Genomic DNA, 24,252 nt, shown 5'->3' with positions numbered 1-24,252 from the left:
GTAGATTTTGGTTAAATATGTTAAATATCTGAAGAAAATTCCAGCACTAGTAAATGCACAAAAAGGTTCCAGTGGACTTAAAAGACTCTTCATTCTTCATCGTTCTCTTCTCAGTGTTTACAGAATCTACATCATTTTTGAACAGCTGTCATTTTATGGAAAACCTAGACTTTTATAAATGAATAGGTTGATGTAGACTTGAAGCAGATATAGAGACATGAAATCAAAACAGAACTGATGTTTCAAAATGCAGCAGTTCTTGAACAAAGAGATAAGCATATGTGTTGAAATGCTCAGGATAGTAAGCAAACAAGGGAAATGCATCATGGCTGAAGATAACTGTATATTCTGACAAGGGATTGGTTCCATGTTCTGGGTTGTTTTCCCACTTTATGAATTCTAAAATACTGGAAGAATATATATATACATATATATATCATGCTTCTTTAAACAAATGTGCTACATTTATTAAGTGTAATAAATATATACAGGTTCTAGGCCCCACTTCAGACTTCCCAACATGGGGATCCGGCAAAGGGACTGGGAATCCCCAGGGAATCTGATGTTGAAGATTCCAGTGGGATTTGATTACAGAACTTCCACAGAACTGGGGGAAACAGAGACTCTTGGCGGGCACACAGAAAACCTTGTGTGGACCAGGGCCGGGGGAAGGGACAGGGACCCCACAGGAGACTGAGCCATACCTGCCTGTGGATGTTTGAAAGTCTCCTGTGGAGGTGTGGGTCAACAGTGGCCTGCTCTGGAGCCCCAGTCCTGGGAGGTGCGTGTTGGCCTAAGTCCCCTGGGGGTCACCATTAGCCCTCCCACAGTGCCAGGCCTGGGTTGTCTCAGGCCAGACAACTAACAGGGAGGGAGCACAGCCCCACCCATCAGCAGACAGTTGGATTTACTGAGTATGGCTCTGCCAGCCAGAGTAAGACCCAATATTCCCCACAGCCAGTCCCTCGCATCAGGAAGCTTGCATATGCCTCATCCATCAGAGGGCAGATAGACAAAGTAAGAACTACAGTCCCACAGCCTCCAGAACAAAAACCACAGTCATAGACAGCTAACCAAAATGATCACATGGATCATAGCCTTGTCCTAGTGAAGGGGCTTGTGTAACTCAAGGAAGCTATAAGCCATGCTGTGCAGGGCCACCCAACATGGATGGGTCATGGTGGAGAGTTGTGACAAAAATATGGTCCATTGGAGAAGGGAATGGCAAACCACTTCAGTATTCTTGCCTCAAGAACCCCATGAACAGTATGAAAAAACAAAAAGATATGATACTGGAAGATGAACCCCCTAGGTCAGAATGTGTCCACTATGCTACTGGGCAAAAGCGGAGAAATAGCTCCAAGAAGAGGGCTGGGCCAAAACAGAAATGATGCCCAGTTGTGGATGTGTCTGGTGGTGAAAGTCTGATGCTGTAAACAACAACATTGCACAGGAACCTGGAATGTTAGATACATGAATCAAGGTAAATTAGATGTAGTCATGCAGGAGATGGCAAGATTGAATGTAGACATCTTAGGAATCAGTGAATTAAAATGAACGAGAACGGGCAAATTTAATTCAGATGACCATAATATCTACTAGTACTGTGGCAAGAATCCCTTAGACGAAATGGAGTAGCTCTCATAGTCAGCAAAGGAGTTCAAAATGCAGTACTTGAGTGCAACCTCAAAAACAGCAGAATGATCTTGGTTCATTTCCAAGGCAAACCTTTCAACATCAGAGTAATCCAAGACTGTGTCCCAACCACTGATGCTGAAGAAGCTGAAGTTAACTGGTTCTATGAAGCCCTACAAGACCTTCTAAAACTAACACACAAAAAAAGATGTTCTTTTTATCATAGGGAATTGGAATGCAAAAGCAAGAAATCAAGAGATACCTGGTGTGTAACAGGCAAGTTTGACCTTAGAGTACAAAATGAAGCAGGGCAAAGGCTAACAGAATTTTGTCAAGACAACACACTGGTCATAGCAAACACCCTTTTTCAACAACACAAGAGAACAACTCTACACAAGGATATCACCAAATGGTCAATACCCAAATCAGATTGATTATAGTCTTTACAGCTGAAGATGGAGATGCTCTATACAGTCAGCAAAAATAAGACCTGGAGCTGACTGTGGCTCAGATCAGGAGCTCCTTTTTGCAAAATTCAGGCTTAAGTTGAAGAAAGTAGGGAAAACCACTAGGCCATTCAGCTGTGACCTAAATCAGATTCCTGCTGATTATACAGTGGAGGTGAGGAATAGCTTCAAGGGATTACATCTAGTAGATAGGGTACCTAAAGAACTATGAACAGAGGTTCTTAACATTGTACAGGAGGCATGACCAAAACCATCCCCAAGTAAAAGAAATACTAGAAGGCCAAAGTGGTTGTCTGAGGAAGCTTTACAAAATAGCTGAGGACAGAAGAGAAGCCAAAGGCAAAGGAGAAAGGGAAAGATGTATCCAACTGAATACAGAGTTCCAGAGAACAAGAAGAGAAAAGAAGTTCTTCTTCAGTGAACAATGTAAAGAAATAAAAGAGAATAATGGAATGGGAAAGACTAGACATCTCTTCAAAAAAATTGGAGGTATCAAGGAAACATTTCATGCAAGGATGGGCAAGATAAAGAACAGAAATGATAAAGGACCTAACAAAAGCAGAAAAGATTAAGGAGAGGTGGCAAGAAGAGTTGTACAAAAAATTTCTTAATGATCCAGGTAACCACAATGATGTGGTCATTCACCTAGAGCCAGTCATCCTGGAGTGTAAAGTCAAGTGGACCTTAGAAAGCATTACTATGAACAAAGCTAGTGGAAGTGATGAAATTCCAGCTGAGCTGTTTAAAATCCTAAAAGATGGTGCTGTTAAAGTGCTGCATTCAACATGTCAGCAAATTTTAAAAAAACTCAGCAGTGGTCATAGGACTGGAAAAGATCAGTTTTCATTCCAGTCCCTAAGAAAGGCAATGCTAAACAATGTTCAAACTATTGTACAACTGTGCTTATTTCACATCCTAGCAAGGTAATGCTAGGCTAAAAATCCTTCAAGCTTGGCTTCAGGAGTACTTGAATTGAGAACTTCCAGATGTCCAAGCTGGGTTCAGAGGAGGCAGAGAAACCAGAAATCACAACATCTGTTGGATCATAGAGAAAGCAAGGGATTTCCAGAGAAACTTCTGCTTCATTGACTATGCTACAGCCTTTGACTGTGTAGATCACAACAAACTGTGGAAAATTCTTAAAGAAATGGGAATACCAAACCACCTTACCTGTCTCCTGAGAAACCTGTATGCAGGTCAAGAAGCAACAATTAGAACCAGACATGAAACAACAAACTGGTTGGGAAAATTGGGAACAAAGTACGTCAAGGCTATATATTGTCATCTTGGTTATTTAACTCATATGCAGAGTACATCATGCAAAATGCCAGGCCGGATGATCACAAATGAGAGTCAAGATTGCCAGGAGAAATATCAACAACATCAGATATACAGATGATGCCGCTCTAATAGCAGAAAGTGAAGAGGAACTAAAGAGCTTCTTGATAAGGGTGAAAGAGGAGAGTGAAAAATCTGGCTTAAAATTCAACATTCAAAAACTAAGATCGTGGCTTCCAGTCCCAACGCCTCATGGCAAACAGATGGGGAAAAAATGGAAACAGTGACAGACTATTTTCTTGGCTCCAGAATTACTGTAGATGGTTACTGAAGTCATGTAAGTAAAAGATACTTCTCCCTTGAAAGAAAAGCTATGACAAACCTAGACAGTGTATTAAAATGCAGAGACATCACTTTCCCACAGTGGTCCATATCAGTTCAGTTCAGTTCAATTGCTCAGTTGTGTCCAACTCTTTACCACCCTGTGGACTGCAGCATGCCAGGCCTCCCTGTCCATCACCAACTCCCAGAGTTTACCCACACTCATGTCCATTGAGTTGGTGATGCCATCCAACCACCTCATCCTCTGTCATCCCCTTCTTCTCCTGCCTTCAATCTTTCCCAGCATCAGGGTCTTTTCAAATGAGTCAGCTCTTCGCATCAGGTGGCCAATGAACACCCAGGACTGGATCTCCTTTAGGATGGACTGGTTGGATCTCCTTGCAGTCCAAGGGACTCTCAAGAGTCTTCTCCAACACCACAGTTCAAAAGCATCAATTGTTCTGCGCTCAGCTTTCTTTATAGTCCAACTCTCACATCCATACATGACTACTGAAAAAACCATAGCCTTAAAAAAAAAAAAAAAAAAAAACCATAGCCTTGACTAGACGGACCTTTGTTGGCAAAGTAATGTCTCTGCTTTTTAATCTGCTGTCTAGATTGGCCATAACTTTCCTTACAAGGAGTAAGAATCTTTTCATTTCCTGGCTGTAGTCACCATATGGTCCATATAGTCAGAGCTATGTTTTTTTCAGTAGTCATATATGGATGTGAGAACTGGACCAAGCTGAGCAACAAAAAATTGATGCTTTCGAATTGTGATGCAGGGAGATCACACCAGTCAATCCTAAAGGAAATCAACCCTGTATATTCATTGGAAGGACTGATGCTGAAGCTGAAGCTCCAATATTTTGGCCTCCTGATGCAAATAGCCAGCTCACTGGAAAAGACCCCGATTTGGGGAAAGACTGAAGGAGGGAGGAGAAGGGGATGACAGAGGATGCGATGATTGGATGGCATCACCGACTCAAAGGACATGAATTTGAGCAAACTCCAGGATATACTGAAGGACAGGGAAGCCTGGTGTGCTGCAGTCCATAGGGTTGCAAAGAGTTGGACACGACTTAGTGACTGAACAACAATAAACATGTATAGTTTAGAGAATACTAATAAAACAAGTGCCTGTGTACATGTTGCCTCACTTGAGAATAGTATAGGACCAGAAGTTGAAGCCCTTCCAGGATTTCATCTTGGAAATGAAATCAATTAATGTTTAGACACATTAGTAGGGGTCCTTCGAAGACTTCATATTCCTCTTTCACATACCAGTGAGCGTAAATTTTGTGTAATAATTCCCTGGATTTCCTTTTTATTTTACATTTGTATATGTACCCCTAAACAAGTTGTATTTTTAGTTTTACCATTTTAAAAAGCTTTGTGTAAATGAAATCCCACACTGTGTTTTTCTGCGCCTTGCTTATTTCACTCAGCATTGCTTTTTGATTCATCCATTTGGATATAGCTGCAGTTTATTAATCTCAACCACTGTGTGGTTTCCCATTGTAATATTTTGCAGTGTATGTATCCATTCTATTTTTATAGGGTATCATGTTTCTTTATAATAAAATTATTTAGAGTTAATTGTTGCATATGATTCGGTTTGTTTCAGCCTTGGGTTCAACTTTTTAAAAAACTGTTTGGCATGTGTTTTAAATGTGTTCATATCTTGAGGTAGTCAAGACGCTCTAATTTTTATTTTATCATTGATAGTAATTAATTAATTTTGTTTGTAGCAGACTATTGGGATATATTTGGCTTCTTGATGCTGAGTCTTGTGTTGGATCCACAGTTCCCATGGAGAATGTTGCAACAATTGCTGATTGTGCCAGTGTGATTGAAGGAGTCAGTCGGAGCCGAAATGCCTTGCTGAACGGGGACACTAAGAACTATGACTGGGATTCTGGTTATACGTGTCATCAGCTAGGAAGTGGCGCGATTGTGGTTCAGCTGGCCCAGCCCTACATGATTGGGTCAATACGGTAAGAAGATTCCCTTTCATTTATTACTTTTAAAATGGAAGACACATGTGCAAATTGTGCTTTGGTACGTTGGTGATCCCGGTAACTTCAGTGAAGATCCTCTTCTGTTCTTTCTTCTAAATGTTGAGAGGAGGGGGTAGAAATGGAGGGACAAATACAAGATGCTTGTTTGGATTTTCTGGTGGTGAGATGCACCAAAATTAGACTTGGGTGGAGGGAATAAATGCAATTTTTAGAGGGAAAGGACCAGGTCTCTCCCTGGATACGGCTTACCTCTGACTTATGTCTCCACTTGTTCTGGTTAGGGACTTACAGGATAATGTCAAAAGAGGCTATATGGAATCAAAACTCATTTTCAACTCTAGTAAATGACTTTATATATGAACCAAACAGATTTGAATATGAAACCTGGTACTAAAAGATCTTTTTAATAATCTTCATGTCTGGACATTTGGTTGTTGTTTTCATTTTGTTTTGGTTTGCCTTAAGAAGGGAACTTGAATCCAATATTGCTTGATTTGTAGGATTATGTGATTTTAAAATTTAAGACCGGTGACATCCCCCAGAGGATATACTTCAGTTCAAGTGCCATCTGGATCTTGAATAGGCTTCCTTTTTTTCTTTTTCAAAGTTCTAAGAGGTCTCTTGAAGATTAATGTTGTGTGTGTGTGTGTGTATGTATATACACACACAATATTAATATATATACAAAACATTATATATATATAAACATAAGAATATTTTACATTGTATCTTAACCTGCCAGAGGTGATATTGGTGAGACTTGACTGCCTTCCCCGCCCCCCAATTGTTCTCCACCACAGTTGCCTTATTGTTTCCTGTTCTCATTTTATTTTAAAGTTAGAATTTGTAACAAAAGAAATGGCACAAAAAATTCGGTCACTTAGTTGTGTCTGACTCTTTGTGACCCCATGGACTGCAGCATGCCAGGCCTCCCTGTCCCTTACATCTCTCAAGCTTTGCCCAAGCTCATATTCATTACATCAGTGTTGCCATCCAGCCATCTCACCCTCTGACTCCCTCTTCTCCATCTGCCCTCAATCTTTCCCAGCATCAGGGACTTTTCCAGCAATTCTGCCGTTCACATCAGATGACCAAAATACTGGAGCTTCAGCTTTACCATCAGTCCTTCCAATGAGTATTTATGGCTGATTTCCCTTAATATTGACTGGTTTGATCTTGCTGTCCAGGAAACTCTCAGGAGTCTTCTCCAACACCATAGTTCAAAGGCATTAATTCTTTGGCACTCTGCCTTCTTGACTGTCCAGCTCACACAACCATACATGGCCACTGGGAAGATCATAGCCTTGACTGTACAGATCTTTGTCATCAGAGTAATGTCTCTACTTTTCAACACACTGTCTAGGTTTGTCATAGCTTTCTTGCCGTGAAGCAGTTGGCTTCTGGTTTCTTGGCTGCAGTCACCATCCGCAGTGATTTCAGAGTCCAAGAAGAGGAAATCTGTCACTATTTCCACCTTTTCCCCTTCTATTTAGCTTGAAGTTATGGGGCCAAATGCCTCCCCTCTTTTTTTTAATATTTAGTTTTAAGCCGGCTCTTTCACTCTCTACCTTTACCCTTATCAAGAGGTTCTTTAGTTCCTCTTTCCTTCCTGCCACTAGAGTGCTATCATCTGCATATCTGAGGTGTTTGATATTTCTCCTGCCTGTCTTGATCCCAGCTTGTAACTCATCCAGCCTGGCATATCTCATGATGTACTCAGCTTATAGGTTAAACAAACCACAGACACCCCTGTGGTATTCCTTTTTCAACCTTGAACCAATCAGTTGTTCCATACAGGATTCCAACTGTTGCTTCTTGACCACATACAGGTTTCTCAGGAGACAGGTAAGATGTTCTGATATTCCCTTCTCTTTAAGAGTGTTTCACAGTTTGTTAGGTTCCATACAGTCAGAGGCTTTAGCCTAGTCAGTGAAACAGAGGAAGATATTTTTGTGAAATTCCCTTGTTTTCTCTATGATCTAGCAAATGTTGGCAATTTGATCTCTGCTTCCTCTTCCTTTTCTAAACCCAGCTTGGACATCTGGAAGTTCTTGGTTTGCAGAATACTGAAGCCTAGCATGCAAGATTTTAAACATGACCTTACTAGTATGGGAAATGAGTGCAGTTGTCCAATGGTTAGCACATTCTGTAGTACTACCCTTCTTGGGAATTGGGATGAGGATTGATTGACCTTTTCCAGTCCTGTGGCCACTGCAGTCTTCCAGATTTGCTGACAGTTTGAATGCAGCACTTTGATGGCATCATCCTTTGGGGTTTTGAATAGTTTTACTGGAATTCCATCATATCCACTAGCTTTATTAACAGCAGTGCTTCCTGAGGCCCACTTGACTTCACACTCCAGAATGTCTGGCTGTGGGTGACTGACCACACCATCATAGTAATCTGTTTCATTAAGATCTTTTTTGTACAGTTCTTCCATGTATTCTTTCCATCTCTTCTTGATCTCTTCAGTGTCTACTAAATCTTTACCATTTCTGTCCTTTATTGTGCCCATCTTTGGGGAAAATGTTCCCAATTGCCTTACTGTTTCTTGTTCTCATTTTAAAATTAGTATTTGTAAAGAAAGAAATAGCACAAAAAATAAGGTAGTAGGATTCTAATAGGCAAAGGTTTATTGATGTTCAGGCTAATAAGTACAGAAGTTAAGTCTGCTTGTCGATTCCTGAGGTATACTGACAATTGATGCTGAATTTCTTGGAGAATTCAGACTGTTAATTTCTTCATTTAAATTGTCAACCTCTTTTCATAAAGGATCGTGTACAGGCTGAGTACTCTGGGCAACAAATCACAGATAGAGAAGCTGTGAATTTGTCCTGCAGGCCCGAGAGCTCACATTGTGCTTCAGAAGGAGAAGGAGACGAGCCACGTTCAGTCTGGACAAAATAGAAGTACAGACAAACTTCTTTCTTCCTTTTTCTCAGCTGCATGCATTAACTAAAGTAATCATAAGCCACCTATTTAATAAGTCATTCTAGAATCCTTGTCATAAACGGTGTGAAACTTATCTGAATATTTCCCATTACAATCTTTTCCTTGTATTTTAAAAATCTGGAAAACAGTTGTCCTTCTCTTGTTTTATAGTCTCCACAATTTCTTGAAGATTACCAATCGTGTCTCTGAGATTACATCTGCAATTTCTTTCAGCAGGCTTGTTGTGTAACTCATCTGAGCAGGAGACTTGAAATCATTTAAATTGACTGGATACTCTCTTTCTTTCATTTCACTATTTGGGACTTCAATTTTCTCTTTATTATGTTTGTTCTGCCATTTCTAATTTGAAGATCCGTCTTCTTGCCAATGAAGATAGAAGCAAACTGGCTGCTTAGCAGCTCTGCCCATTCTCTTTTAATGTCCCCTGTATTCTGTCTACTTACCTGGGACCACACATCTCCCTGCCACCTTACACTGGTCCATGTGCATCTGAAAGCAAATGGCAGAAATGGAGTCCCACTCTTTTCCTCTCTCTCTGTTCAGGTTGCCTCATACTGTGATTTTCTCATCTCATTTGGTATACCCTACCCAACCATTCATCCACTGAGCCAAAAACATGGGAATCTTCCTAGATTCCTTCCTTTCCCTCACCTCCCCCATGGAACCAATCAGCTGTCAATACCAGCTCCTGTTTATCTCACAGATCCTTCCTGTCTTACCCATATCCACTGCCATTACCGTAGCTGCACCTTTTTTAGGTTCTCTTCTCTGTCTGGCTCTTCCTTCCCCACCTGCAACCACCTTCCACACCATTACCACGAGTCTGATGTGGTCCTGCCCCTTCCTCAGAGGATTTATGGCTACTATTTGCCTTTAGGAGAAAGTTCAGAGAAAGGCATAAGAACTTGTGGCTCCCCTCTGTCTGTACAACCTGTCTGCTGCCTCTCCTCCCACCCCGACACAGACTGTCTCAGCCTACCCAGCTATTTGCAGTTTTGTATGTCACCCTCTTTTTTCCTTCAGTTCCTGCTATTCTCATTGCATGTCTGTCTCACTGTCTTCTCATCACTTCTTACCTGGCTCTATGACCGCTTTAAGACTTCACTCCTTTGGGAGTGCTTCCCTAACACTCTGTCATCTCCTGGGCTGATTCAGACATCCCTAGGCAGTGTATTCTGTGTGTAATTCCTCCCAGGGCATTTGGCATGTTTGTATTATAATTGTTTACTTACTGCTTCCTCCCAGTCTCATCTGATAAATAAAGCCTGTGGCAACTCAGAATAAGTGTTCTTTGACAAATTGAATGTGCAGATGAGGTAGTCCATCAATAAAAAAGCAAGATTATAGCAGATATAGTGGGAGATCTAGAATTTTAGATCCAGCAGGGGCTTCATGAAGTTGTTGCCAAGGTGACAACTCAGAGAGAGACAAACAGGCTTATTGTGTGGCAAGGCTACCTTGGCTTCTGGCTCTACTCAAAGAATCACAGATGTTGAATCTAGCTCCAGAAAAAGGTGTCACTGGAGCTTAAGAGAGACATGAGAGAACAGCCCCATTTGGTTTTCTTTAAAAGTGAAATGAAAATGGTTCTCCCAAACAATTTTTCTTTTCCTGACTCAGAGGGGGATGGTGAACATGAGCACAACCGAAGGTGGAATTGTGTATCTCAGCACTGTGTGAAGCCTCCATCATCCTCAAGCCCAGCTATTGCTTTTGCAGTGAGAAAATCCATGCATTTGAAGCCCCAAGTAACTGGCTGAACACTCACAAAGGCACGTCTCTAGGAAACTAACATTATGTTGTCAGGAACTGCATTTGCCTCTTCTGTGACATGATCAAGAAGAGGAAAAGGAAAAGGATTTCTCCACTGCCAATGCCTGTGAGCAACGATGGATATCTTGGCAGGCCATGGTTAGCAGCAGCTGATGTATCCAGATAGCTGCTTATTGACAAATGACAGGTTGATCGGTCAGTGACCTTTGACCCCGGCTTCTGCTGCTGGTGATGACTCGGTTCCTCTCCTAGTCGCTGTGTCCACAGAAGCCCAGTGATGCTAAATCAGCCCCTAAAGGGAGAGCATTCCAGAGCTGGGTGACCAACATGTTCTCCAGCCAAGAGGGAGGAGGTCTGGCCGTCCTGGAACCTCTTCCTGTGGGGGTCCAATCACATGGTACACTAACTTTAAAATTTAAGGTTTCTTTGTCGATGGTGAACACAGAGGCAGAGGTCTCAAACATGAATTATCTTGATCATTTCATTCTTTATTCCTGTGAAAGGACAGACTTATTGCATGGATAAGATTTCTCTTGCTCGTGTGTTTCCATCCATATATACCATTTCTTCCTTTCCTGAGGGTTTCCCCTGTAGCTGGGTAGACAAGCAGAGCTTCTTTCTTGGCAGACCATGACCGGAGCTAACCACCATCTGTGAGACCCTAGTCCTGCTAGTGCATCTGCTATAGTAAGTACTCTTGTGGTTCCTGAAAAGGCAAACCTGGAAACGTGATCTCTGATCCTCTCTTCCTCTCTCCATTTTCTTTCATTCACTCAGCAAACATTTATTGAGCCTTGTACTACGTGCCAGGCACTGTTTAAGCCCCGGGGAAACAGCACTGAATACAGAAAACAAACATCAGTGCTCTCGCAGAACTGACATTCTTGTTGAGGGGAGGCAGGCAGTGGTGGATAACCAGTAAACAGCCCGATTTGTAATGTGTCAGATATTTCAGAGATGGAACCATCAGGAGGGAGGACTCGGATGTGGGGATAGTGCAGTTTTAGATTGGATGGTCAGAGGAGGCCTCACTTTGCAGAACCTGAAGGATGGGAAGGGCAAGCCACTTGGGGACCTAGGGGTTGAGCCTCACAGGCAGAATGCCAAGGCCCTGCGGCAAGCATGCGAGCACAGAACAGGCGAGGCAGGTGGCAGGAGCGGCAAAGAGGCCAGGGAGACTGGAGTAGAGTGATGGAGGGAGAGCGAGAGGCGAGGGGAGGAAGGGGGTTTCAGGGGGGGCAGCCCTGAGATGTCTTGTCACTGTTTCTGTTAATATATTCAGCCACCAGCTCCCAGAACCATTCCGCCCACCGCCATAAACCCATCCCAGTGTCTTGTTAGCACTGTTAGAGGAGAGTTTTCTTCACTGAGGAGGGGAGGGCAGAGCTGGGGAGCCCTCGTGCCTTTAGAAGCTACCTTCTTTGTTCCTGACCGGGAACCAGCTCCCAGGAAAGAAACAGGCAGCTGGCACGCCTTGAGTTTATATGAAACTTCTCCCCATCCTTGGCGTTTATTTCTCATCCCCAAGAGCCAGAGCAGGCAGTTTAACTTGGAAATAAAGGCATTTGTCTTTGTTGTTGCTAGGTTTACAGGCATGATGAAAGTTATTCATTTTGAGAAGAAATGAGAGAAATTGCCTGGAATGTGCCTTAAAAGTGGGTAACTGAGTAGTAATTATATCATTTTCATGCCATTTTAAAAACATTAAAATTTAAATAACAGGAAATCTTCAGAGGCCTGACCGCATAAAAAGACTCAGGTAGAGTCATAGTAACTAACCAAATCTACCTGATGTCTTATAGTCCCTCTGTTGCCTAAGGTTAAAAATTACTATCTTTCTGCTTGCTAATCATGATGTCCTTTTAAGTGTTTTGAGGTTAGTATGAGAAATCACATATGCTGCACATTAAGCATGCCTGTCGCCCAATCTTTTTCAGCTAATAAATGACAGCACTTTGTTTGAAACCCTAATTATAAGATAGTCAATTAAATTAACAATTCTTACATTAGCTTGAAAATGATGGTTTTGTAATTGATATGAGCAATACTGTAAGTAAAATATCCATAATGCTTTAACCGACCTAATTGTGAGTAAGTAGGCTGTTGAAAGATTGAAACAGCACAGAGAGATGAAGCTAAATAAACCCACAGCCTTCCTGGGTGTTATGAGGATTAAGGAGTTAATGACACAAAAGTATTTTGAGTTGCTCAGTTGGAAAATGTTATATGAATATAGTATGTTAGAGCAAAATGAATCTTGCCCAAAGTATGTTCTTGGTGGATATTCATAATCTCTTTAGTTTGCGGGGATGAGTCTTTTACTTTGCAATAGGGAAAAACAAAAAAAAACAATTCTGCCACTTAAAAAGTTAATCTGCCACAGAACTTCTGAACCACAGATTAGTTTATGCCTTGCAGTTATTAAACATGGATAAAACAAACCAATAGCAAGTTGATCTTTGAAAAAAACAACTAGAAATGCCACTGCAGTCCTTATTCATCCCAGCATATTTTTCCTTCCTTTTGAGCTTTTAAGTCCATGCCCAGTTCAACTGGCCTTTCACTGTTGTGTGACTGCAGTCATTCCAGGTTATCTATCCAGGCTATAAATTAGAAATCCAATTTTTTACTGCAAGTTTTTCCTTTTTACCGCTGCTGACCACCCCACCAAACTATTGCTCATCCACTTCCCTCCCACAGGACAGGCACAGAAAAAAAGAAGAACCACAAACCATACCATTTTTGTCCCATTTGGTAGCTCCAAATGAACCAATAAGGGTGGTTCATGAACCAATAAGGTAGTCCAATAAGGGTGAAGAGAGAAATTGAACCAATGACTCAAGTGATGCTTTATAGTCATATGAGTATTTTCTACATGTGTGCTGCCCTCAAGTTCTCATAGTACCACAGATAAACTCAAGTTGAAGATAGTGATTGTAGTATCGAGATGAACTTGGGTCTTTGCAGCAATTTCCAAGTGCCTGGTACAGTACTCCATGCTGTGAGTATTCAATAAACACTCATTGACTGAGCTGACAACGTAGTATGTTAGTGCAACTAAAGGGAGTTCTATCTATCAACTAAATTGGACATCATATTTGCTCAGTGTGTCTGTTCTAAGTGTATGTGAGGAAACTGCTAAAGATCTGGCATCTCCTGCAAATGACTAAGATGAAGCTCTGGCGTTAGGCGCTGACATGAGCACAGGTAAGGATGGCTGCCTCGAATTTCATGCTGCTTCCATTTCATTCTGTCTGAGTGCTACGCAGGCAAGCATACTTTTATTTACATTAGGAAAACCTTCTTTGTGACCTAGAGAGCTAAAAATTTCCTTTTTATAGTCTAAAGAATACAACAAACATCTGAAAATATGACTCCTCTGGCTTGGATTAAGATTGCCTATAATTCTAGTCAAAATTGGAGAGATATTTTACAAAATTTGCTTCATATCAGTCATGCTGAGTGTCATCTGTCAGAGCCCTGAACCAAAGAATTCTTCCTTGTCTTGCTGATCCATGATTTATTTACCAAGCGTTGTTTCTCTCACAGCCTATCTGCATTGCACTAGAGTCTTCTGTTATCACTCTCAGACCTCAGAACTCTGGTTCCCAGAACAATTGTTGAATAAAAAATTTTATCTGTGGTTCCCAGTAGATGCTAGAGTCTGAACTGTGTTAACACTAAGGGGACCAGAAATCCTGGAGCCTAGAAACAATAGCAGAGTTTGGGGGAACAGTAAATATGTCTTAGCTAGATTCATCCTAGAGGTATTTCAAGACCAGAAAATATTACTATGGCAACTGAGTTGCTTGTTAAAAATACAGGAAGGGAACTAGAATTCAGATATTCTTTGGAAAAATAGGAAAGGTTAAATTCCACCCCCCACCCCTGCCAAAAAAAGTGTGTGTGTGTGTTTGTTTATGTTTGATTTACCTCACATGTCAGCCATTTATCTCCCTTGAGTGATTAGAGAACTTGACAACTAGTCATCATAAAATATAGCTGAATACATGAAAAGAAAAATCCTTTCAGTTTTCAAACATTAACCCATCAAGAAGACATTTTTACAGAGGATATCAACCCCATTGGACCCAGTATTTCATGTGCAAATGTATGTTTAGTAATTATCCAGAATTGTTATTTGAGACCCCTCTCAAACAAATACTTCACCAGTAGCGCTTTAAACAATCATTTTAATAACTGGAACCATTCACCTTGGAAGATCAAATGAAGGGAAAGCATCAACCTACTCCTGTGGTTTGAGTCTGGCGATGTTTTAAAGACTGCTTCCCACAGAATTGGCCATGCTGGGTCATAGAAATGTGGCTGTTCTCATGAAGGCTAGCAGAAGTACAGGGCTTTCAGCAAACTGACTAAGATTTCTACAAATTTAATACATCAAACTGCACAAATCTATCTTTTGAGTATTAAGTAAATGAAGCTGTTTTGAAATCTGATGAAGGATCACCTTCATTTAAGAAATTACTCCTTGAATTAATACAACGCACTAATCTATCTTTTAAAACCTCCAGTCCTCAGGTACTCTCAAATCAGATTTCCCAACCACCACCAAGAGCCCAAATTTGTCACCTTGTGAAGATGCTTTGGGTGACCTAGGTAGCACCTGGTGTCTCTCTGTCTCTGCCTCCCTCTCTCTCTCAACTTTGCACTTTGTAACCTGGTAACCACAGATGCACTGGGCCATAACATCCTTGCATCTCTGGTTAAGAACAAACAGAAGCACAGAGATCAAGAACAACTGTTCCACCTCCCCATCTTCTCCATCCATCTACCTCCATTGTGCATCCTTCTCTTAGGAAGAGTGATTATGATGACAGGCTGTTTGGTGCCCTTACAGGACTACTTTCAGCAACTTGCCTGGACACTCAGGGCCTTAGGTGGGGCTGAGAAATCTGTTTTTTTTTCTGCTGCTTTACTTCTTTCAACAATGTATCAGATTCAGTGTAAGGGCTATTGGTTACATAGATAAATGCAGAGTGTGCTTTTCCTTCTGCCTGGATTTTCTTTCCTGTGCCCTTTAGAGCAAGTTGTAAGGATCCTCTTTCTTCCTTTTACCTTATGATGTCTGAAACTATGTCCCTCAATGATTATGACATTACCAGCCTTGCCACATTATCCTTTTACTGTAACCAAATACCAGTCAAAACTGTTTCGATTTTCCATACAATTTAATGGTCCTTTTAGTTGTGTTTTTCAATAGCTCTGGAGGTTTAGCTGCTTCACTGTCTCCATTTAAAATGGGAAGAGACTGCAGTATAACTTGAGATCCTTTTCTTTTCTCCACCGTGAACATGGCAATTACAGTTTTTTTCACAATCCTACAGAGCCTCTTATGGCCTTAAAAAGAAAGTGAGAGAAGGCATTGTATCTTCTGTTTCAACCCACCCTCATTTCCTAAGGTAAATTATAGAAATTTTTTCATTAAATGTTGTGGCTCAGACTTGACAACATTTATTTTTATTCCTAGCCCTCATGTGCTCCAAAGAAGCTTGCATTTGACTTCAAATAACAAAGAAACTGGTTAAGAAAGACTATTTATTTATTTATGGCTGCACCATGCTGCTTGTGGGATCTTAGTTCCCCGACCAAGGGTTGAACCAGGGCCCTCAGCCGTGGAGGTGTGGAGTACTAACCACTGGACAACCAGGGAATTCTGAAGAAAGACTTTTTTTTAAATGTTTGCTTTTAAAAAAATTATTTGGTTTTGTTTTGCTTTTGTTTATCTGTTTGGTTCTCACATAAAAAGTATATGGATGAGTGGCTGCTAGTATTGGTTCTGCAGTTCAGTGAGCTTTTTGGTTATATTGGTCTTTTCCCCTTGTATTTTTGCTTCAGAGAAACAAGACAGCTGCTGCAGCTTTAACTACCACCTCAGCATTTAGGCAGGAAGGAGGAGAACAAAGGGAAACACAAACTTTTTAAGTGTGGAGAACCCTGCCAGTCACGTCTGTCTCTTTTTATTAGGAAAAGCCAAAGCTTTATTTGAAGCCCCACCTAGCCAACTTCCGCTTAGTTATTAGGTGGAGCTGTCATGCTGTCAGCCCTAGCATGGCTGGCAAATAAGTTGAGGGTCACGGCAAGGAGTTGGCTCATCTGGTCAACAACTCTGCCGCAGACCCTTCCTCCTGCTTGACTTTTCACATCTGCTTTGGGATTTTTATAAATCTCCATATTTCATATGCTCCATTTATTTTTAAAAAGCTTTATTGAAATATTCACATACTGTATAATTTGCCCATTTAAAGTATATAATTCAGTATTTTTTTTCTATTTACTTTTTTAAATGCCCACAGCTTCTGAATGTATCTAAAATAGTAAATATGATAATTTTACTTTATGGTATTCTCAGTTTCAGAAATGTTCTGTAAATAAAAAGCCTATATCTGCTTACTGGGTAATTCTGATCCAAAATGAGAAGCATTACTGCTTATCTATATTTGATTTCTTATTCATGAAATTTACCTCTTGGAAAAAACTAAGTTTCTGTTACAAACTATTACCAGCATTTAATTTACTGCAATTGGTCTTCGTGTTTTACCAGCACAGTGAAAGTGGATGTACCTAATAAAATTTGGGAGGCAGGCAAGATCCTAAGTGCCCTCAAAAGGAGAATACATTTTATTTGGTGGGGTTTTACTCTAGCTAAGTATATTTTAAACATCTCTGAATTTTTTTTAAAGTTGGCAGTCTGTATGGAATCTGTTAACCAGACATATTTGATTAACCAAAATACCTGTTTACCTATACCTCAGGTTAGAGAGACTTGACTTTTTTCTGTACATATAAAATTCTAATACTGGAACTTCACTGCATATCTGTGTTATTTTGTAATGGTGGGTTAATTATGTCAAAAGTCCCGCTAGAGATAACATTTTCAGTTTTTAACATCTGGAGTTTAAACACTCATGCCCATCAGCCCTAGAGTGAAAAGATACATTAAAAGAACTCTGACTTTCCAACGGAATATTGGACAATAACTGTCTTATGACATCCGGTCTTCTCCTAAATTCTTGGAATGTGGTGTTTGTAAGATTACAGTGAATATTTCTGGTTTTTGGAACTTTTGAAATGAAAAGTACAATAAGTAGAGAGTGGTTGTAGCAATACCACAATTCTGTCTTGGGAGGAAAAATTAAAATACCCTCTTCTTTCCCTACCATGGTTTCTTGTGCCTTCCCCGTCCCTGTTTTACTCCTCCCCCAAATGGTGGTCTTGGTCAGAGCCTTTAGTCCTTTTCCAGGGGAGACATTGATCAGATGTGTGAGTTTGCAGGAGTGAGAGGGGCCACAGTTCAGTGGAAGCACTGCTGTTTCTCTCGTCTTCCACTGGGCCCTAAGTGGCATGGCCAGGACTAATTCCGCTAATCCTTCTTTCCTCTCTGTTCCTACCTCTCCTCCATCTCTCTCTCCTCTCCTCTCTATCCTCACAATAAGTAGACACAATCTTTCCTCTCCTTGGGCTTTCTTATTTCTTCTTTTGTCTATTAGGTTGGACAGGGTAAGGTTACTACCTCCGCCCAGGGGTAGTTCAGGGCTAGGCAGCAGGGGACCATGATCCGTGCTGTACCCACTCTGTCTCAGTGGTACTAGAAGGTGTATTGAGTTGATCCTTCCTCCATTTGGAAGTGATAAGAAGCAAGTTTTGCGAGTGGAAGAAGGGATAGAACAGACCTCCTGACTTGCTTTAGGTGAAGCTATTTAGGCATGATCAGCTTGAGAAAAGGGAGTATGCTGTGCCTTGTCTTACACCTCTTGCATTAGTGTTTGGGGCCAAAAATTCTCCTAGCAATATAGAGTCCCTTTGCTTCCTACTTGCTGGGACTTTCCTTGGTAGGTGCTTACCTCAAGGACCTTGTAGGAAGGGGTAGTTGTGGTCTAAGATAATAGATCTTGTTCCTAAGTCCCTTAGGCATATATCGTTTAATTGTCCCCTGATGTCTAATGCAAGCCCTTGTCAACTTTTTTCTCAATGTCTAACTTTTTGTAGTCACTTCATCTCTGAGGATTAAAGTTGTGTTCCGGCTCTTTGCCACCCCATGGACTATATATAGCCCACCAGGCTCCTCTGTCCATGGAATTATCCAAGCCAGAATATTGGAGTGGATAGCCATTCCCTTCTCCAGGGGATTTTCCTGAGCCAAGGATCGAAATCAGGTTCGATCTGCATTTCAGGCTGCTTCTTTACCATCTGAGCCACCAGGGAAGCTGAATAATAAAGCATCTATAACCAAATGGTATACTTATTATGAAGTTCATGATAGTTGTTAGAAATACATAAAGCATTATCTATAAAGAATTGTTTGAGAATTAACAGTAACCCAGTGAATAATATCTTGTTGATAATAGCATTCTTGGTAGAAAGGTGAATTACTTTGTCATGATTGTGTTTGCTGTAGTGGGATTTTAGCTGTGTATTTTTTTTTTTTCCAGATAATAACCACTTTTTAGCTGTGTATTTTAGTCTCAGAGAAAAAGTAAAGAATTTATGGATATTATTTTGGAACTTTTGGGGAAGAACATTGAAATAGAGCCCATCCATTTAAAATTAGAGAGTCCCTTGGACTGCAAGGAGATCAAACCAGTCAAACCTAAAGGAAATCAGTCCTGAATATTCATTGGAAGGACTGATGCTGAAGTTTAAGCTCCAATACTTTGGCCACCTGATGCAAAGAACTGACTCATTGGAAAAGACCCTGATGCTGGGAAAGATTGAAGGCAGGAGGAGAAGGGGACGACAGAGGATCAGATGGTTGGATGGTATCACCAACTCGATAGACATGAGTCTAAGTAAGCTCCTGAAGTTGGTGGTGAACAGGGAATGCTGTAGTCCATGGGGTCGCAAACAGTCAGACCTGACTGAGTGACTGAACTGAACTGATTTAAAATTATTTTCATTAAAGATTCCAAATGAGAAGCTGTGTTAAAACACTAAGCACTGTAAGGTTTTTATTGTTCTGTGGTCATAGACTGCCCTGGTCAGGTATCTTGTAAGATGCTTTTTATAATCACAGTAGACAGCACTGGAGAGATGGCAAGGGGATAGAACCTTACAAATCCATTTTCTCCTGGTGACTGGTAAACACCAGTCTATCTAATTGGTATGATTTAGTCTGTGGTGTCATCTTCCTGAGATATTAGTGTTTTACTGCTGTCATATTAACTGCCTTATTGTTGACCATATAACTTTTGTGTGTTACTTATTGACTTTAATGCTCAAAATCCTCCAAGCCAGGCTTCAACAGTACATGAACCATAAACTTCCAGATGTTCAAGCTGGATTTAGAAAAGACAGAGGAACCAGAGATCAAATTGCCAACATCCATTGGGTTATCGAGAAAGTATGAGAGTTCCAGAAAAACATCTACTTATGCTTTATTGACTATGCCAAAGCCTTTGACTGTGTGGATCACAATAAACTGTGGAAAATTCTTCAAGAGATGGGAATATCAGACCACCTGACCTGCCTCCTGAGAAATCTGTATGCAGATCAAGAAGCAACAGTTAGAACTGGACATGGAACAACAAACTGGTTCCACATCAGGAAAGGAGTACATCAAAGCTGTATATTGTCACCGTGCTTATTTAACTTATATACAGAGTACATCATGTGAAATGCCAGGCTGGATGAAGCACAAGCTGGAATCAAGATTGCCAGGAGAAATATCAATAACCTCAGATATGCAGATGACACCACCCTTATGGCAGAAAGTGAAGAGGAACTAAAGAGCCTCTTGCTGAAAGTGAAAGAGAAGAGTAAAAGAGTTGGCTTAAAACTCAACATTCAGAAAACTAAGATCATGGCATCTGGTCCCATCACTTCATGGCAATTAGATGGGGAAACAATGGAAAGAGTTAGAGACTTTATTTTCTTGGGCTCCAGAATCACTGCAGATGGTGACTGCAGCCTTGAAATTAAGACACTTGCCCCTTGGAAGAAAAGCTCTGACCAACCTAGACAGCGTATTAAAGAGCAGAGACATTACTTTGCCAACAAAGGTCCGTCTAGTCAAAGCTGTGGTTTTCCCAGCAGTCACATAGGCATGTGAGAGTTGGGCTATAAAGAAAGCTGAGTGCTGAAGAATTGATGCTTTTGAACTGTGGTGTTGTAGAAGATTCTTGACAGTCCCTTGGACTGCAAGGAGATCCAACCAGTCCATCCTAAAGGAAATCAGTGCTGAATATCATTGGAAGGACTGATGCTGAAGCTGAAACTCCCAATACTTTGGCCACCTGATGTGAAGAACCGACTCATTGGAAAAGACCCTGATACTGGAAAAGATTGAAGGTGGGAGGAGAAGGGGACGATAGAAGATGAGATGGTTGGATGGCATCACTGACTCAATGGACCTGAGTTTGAGTAAGCTCCAAGAGTTGGTGATGGACAGGGAGGCCTGGCGTGCTGCAGTCTATGGGGTCACAAAGAATCGGACACAACTGAGCGCCTGAACTGAACTGAACTGAACTGTTGACTTTCCACGTCTCTAACTTCTTCACCCTACTCTGCTGCCTGCGTGCTGCTTCATAGAGATGTGGAGGGTCGTGGTCAAGTGTGGTTCTTGCTCGTATCTTCAGTTTGAGAATGTAGCGCCTAGGCCCTTCATCAATTCAGGAAACAGAGAGATTTGGGAATGGTTTTCAGGTTTTCGTTTTTAATTGGAATCTCCCTCCTCCCCTCCCTCTCTCCCTTCCTCCTTCCTTTATTCCTTCCTTTCCTTCTTTCCTTTCTTTACTCTTAGCAGAAATACCAGAAATTTGGGGTGAACAACAAGCCAAGAATTGTCTGTACAGCTGTCACAGTAATAGTGGTGGGATTAGGACTAAGCAGAATCTAACAGCTCTGTGTAGAATTGGCTACATGAAAATCTACTGAAAACTTTCAACAGAAGAAAGGGATTTTAGATGTTTCTGGACTAAGCTCAGCCTTAAGCTCTACCTTTATTTTTTTTTTTTTTTTTTTTTTTTTTTTTTTTTTTAATATTATTTTATTAGTTGGAGGCCAATCACTTTACAACATTTCAGTGGGTTTTGTCATACATTGACATGAATCAGCCATATAGTTACATGTATTCCCCATCCCGATCCCCCCTCCCACCTCCCTCCCCACCCGACTCCTCAGGGTCCTCCCAGTGCACCAGGCCCGAGCACCTGACTCATGTATCCCACCTGGGCTGGTGGTCCGTTTCACCATAGATAATATACATGCTGTTCTTTCAAAACATCCCACCCTCACGTTCTCCCCCAGAGTTCAAAAGTCTGTTCTGTATTTCTGTGTCTCTTTTTCTGTTTTGCATATAGGGTTATCGCCACCATCTATCTAAATTCCGTATATATGTGTTAGTATACTGTAATGTTCTTTATCTTTCTGACTTACTTCACTCTGTATAATGGGCTCCAGTTTCATCCATCTCATTAGAACTGATTCAAATGAATTCTTTTTAATGGCTGAGTAATATTCCATGGTGTATATGTACCACAGCTTCCTTATCCATTCATCTGCTGATGGGCATCTAGGTTGCTTCCATGTCCTGGCTATTATAAACAGTGCTGCGATGAACATTGGGGTGCACGTGTCTCTTTCAGATCTGGATTCCTCAGTGTGTATGCCCAGAAGTGGTATTGCTGGGTCATATGGCAGTTCTATTTCCAGTTTTTTAAGAAATCTCCACACTGTTTTCCATAGTGGCTGTACTAGTTTGCATTCCCACCAACAGTGTAAGAGGGTTCCCTTTTCTCCACACCCTCTCCAGCATTTATTGCTTGTAGACTTTTGGATAGCAGCCATCCTGACTGGCGTGTAATGGTACCTCATTGTGGTTTTGATTTGCATTTCTCTGATGATGAGTGATGTTGAGCATCTTTTCATGTGTTTGTTAGCCATCTGTATGTCTTCTTTGGAGAAATGTCTGTTTAGTTCTTTGGCCCATTTTTTGATTGGGTCGTTTATTTTTCTGGAATTGAGCTTCAGGAGTTGCTTGTATATTTTTGAGATTAATCCTTTGTCTGTTTCCTCATTTGTTATTATTTTCTCCCAATCTGAGGGCTGTCTTTTCACCTTACTTATAGTTTCCTTTGTTGTGCAAAAGCTTTTAATTTTCATTAAGTCCCATTTGTTTATTTTTGCTTTTATTTCCAATATTCTGGGAGGTGGGTCATAGAAGATCTTGCTGTGATTTATGTCGGAGAGTGTTTTGCCTATGTTCTCCTCTAGGAGTTTTATAGTTTCTGGTCTTACATTTAGATCTTTAATCCATTTTGAGTTTATTTTTGTGTATGGTGTTAGGAAGTGTTCTAGTTTCATTCTTTTACAAGTGGTTAACCAGTTTTCCCAGCACCACTTGTTAAAGAGATTGTCTTTTTTCCATTGTATATCCTTGCCTCCTTTGTCAAAGATAAGCTGTCCATAGGTTCGTGGATTTATCTCTGGGCTTTCTATTCTGTTCCATTGATCTATATTTCTGTCTTTGTGCCAGTACCATACTGTCTTGATGACTGTGGCTTTGTAGTAGAGTCTGAAGTCAGGCAGGTTGATTCCTCCAGTTCCATTCTTCTTTCTCAAGATTACTTTGGCTATTCGAGGTTTTTTGTATTTCCATACAAATTGTGAAATTATTTGTTCTAATTCTGTGAAAAATACCGTTGGTAGCTTGATAGGGATTGCATTGAATCTATAGATTGCTTTGGGTAGAATAGCCATTTTGACAATATTGATTCTTCCAATCCATGAACACGGTATGTTTCTCCAACTGTTTGTGTCCTCTTTGATTTCTTTCATCAGTGTTTTATAGTTTTCTATGTATAGGTCTTTTGTTTCTTTAGGTAGATATACTCCTAAGTATTTTATTCTTTTTGTTGCAATGGTGAATGGTATTGTTTCCTTAATTTCTCTTTCTGTTTTTTCATTGTTAGTGTATAGGAATGCAAGGGATTTCTGTGTGTTAATTTTATATCCTGCAACTTTACTATATTCATTAATTAGCTCTAGTAATTTTCTGGTAGAGTCTTTAGGGTTTTCTATGTAGAGGATCATGTCATCTGCAAACAGCGAGAGTTTCACTTCTTCTTTTCCTATCTGGATTCCTTTTATGTCTTTTTCTGCTCTGATTGCTGTGGCCAAAACTTCCAACACTATGTTGAATAGTAGTGGTGAGAGTGGGCATCCTTGTCTTGTTCCTGATTTCAGAGGAAATGCTTTCAATTTTTCACCATTGAGGGTGATGCTTGCTGTGGGTTTGTCATATATAGCTTTTATTATGTTGAGGTATGTTCCTTCTATTCCTGCTTTCTGGAGAGTTTTAATCATAAATGAGTGTTGAATTTTGTCAAAGGCTTTCTCTGCATCTATTGAGATAATCATATGTTTTTTATCTTTCAATTTGTTAATGTGGTGTATTACGTTGATCGAAACCATTAGCAAGACTCATTAAGAAACAAAGAGAGAAGAACCAAATTAACAAAATAAGAAATGAAAAGGGTGAGATCACAACAGACAACACTGAAATACAAAGGATCATAAGAGACTACTACCAGCAGCTCTATGCCAATAAAATGGACAACTTGGATGAAATGGACAAATTCTTAGAAAAGTATAACTTTCCAAAACTGAACCAGGAAGAAATAGAAGATCTTAACAGAGCCATCACAAGCAAGGAAATCGAAACTGTAATCAGAAATCTTCCAGCAAACAAAAGCCCAGGACCAGATGGCTTCACAGCTGAATTCTACCAAAAATTTAGAGAAGAGCTAACACCTATCTTACTCAAACTCTTCCAGAAAATTGCAGAAGAA

General features: G+C 40.6%; 1 protein-coding gene across 1 annotated transcript in view; it reads left to right on the top strand.

Annotated features, from left to right (window-relative positions):
* The window catches only part of BTBD9 (BTB domain containing 9), a 398,742-nt gene that overhangs the window by 288,947 nt on the left and 85,543 nt on the right, over positions 1-24,252 (top strand). The window contains exon 8 of the mRNA XM_065913307.1: positions 5,509-5,698. Coding sequence (XP_065769379.1) covers positions 5,509-5,698 — 190 coding nt within the window. The remainder of the gene's footprint in view (positions 1-5,508; positions 5,699-24,252) is intronic.

The sequence above is a fragment of the Muntiacus reevesi genome, chromosome 20 (genome assembly GCF_963930625.1).
Source record: "Muntiacus reevesi chromosome 20, mMunRee1.1, whole genome shotgun sequence".
Taxonomy (NCBI): Eukaryota; Metazoa; Chordata; class Mammalia; order Artiodactyla; family Cervidae; genus Muntiacus; species Muntiacus reevesi.
Note: the sequence above shows the minus strand (reverse complement) of the source record. Positions and strands in the feature narration are given on the sequence as shown.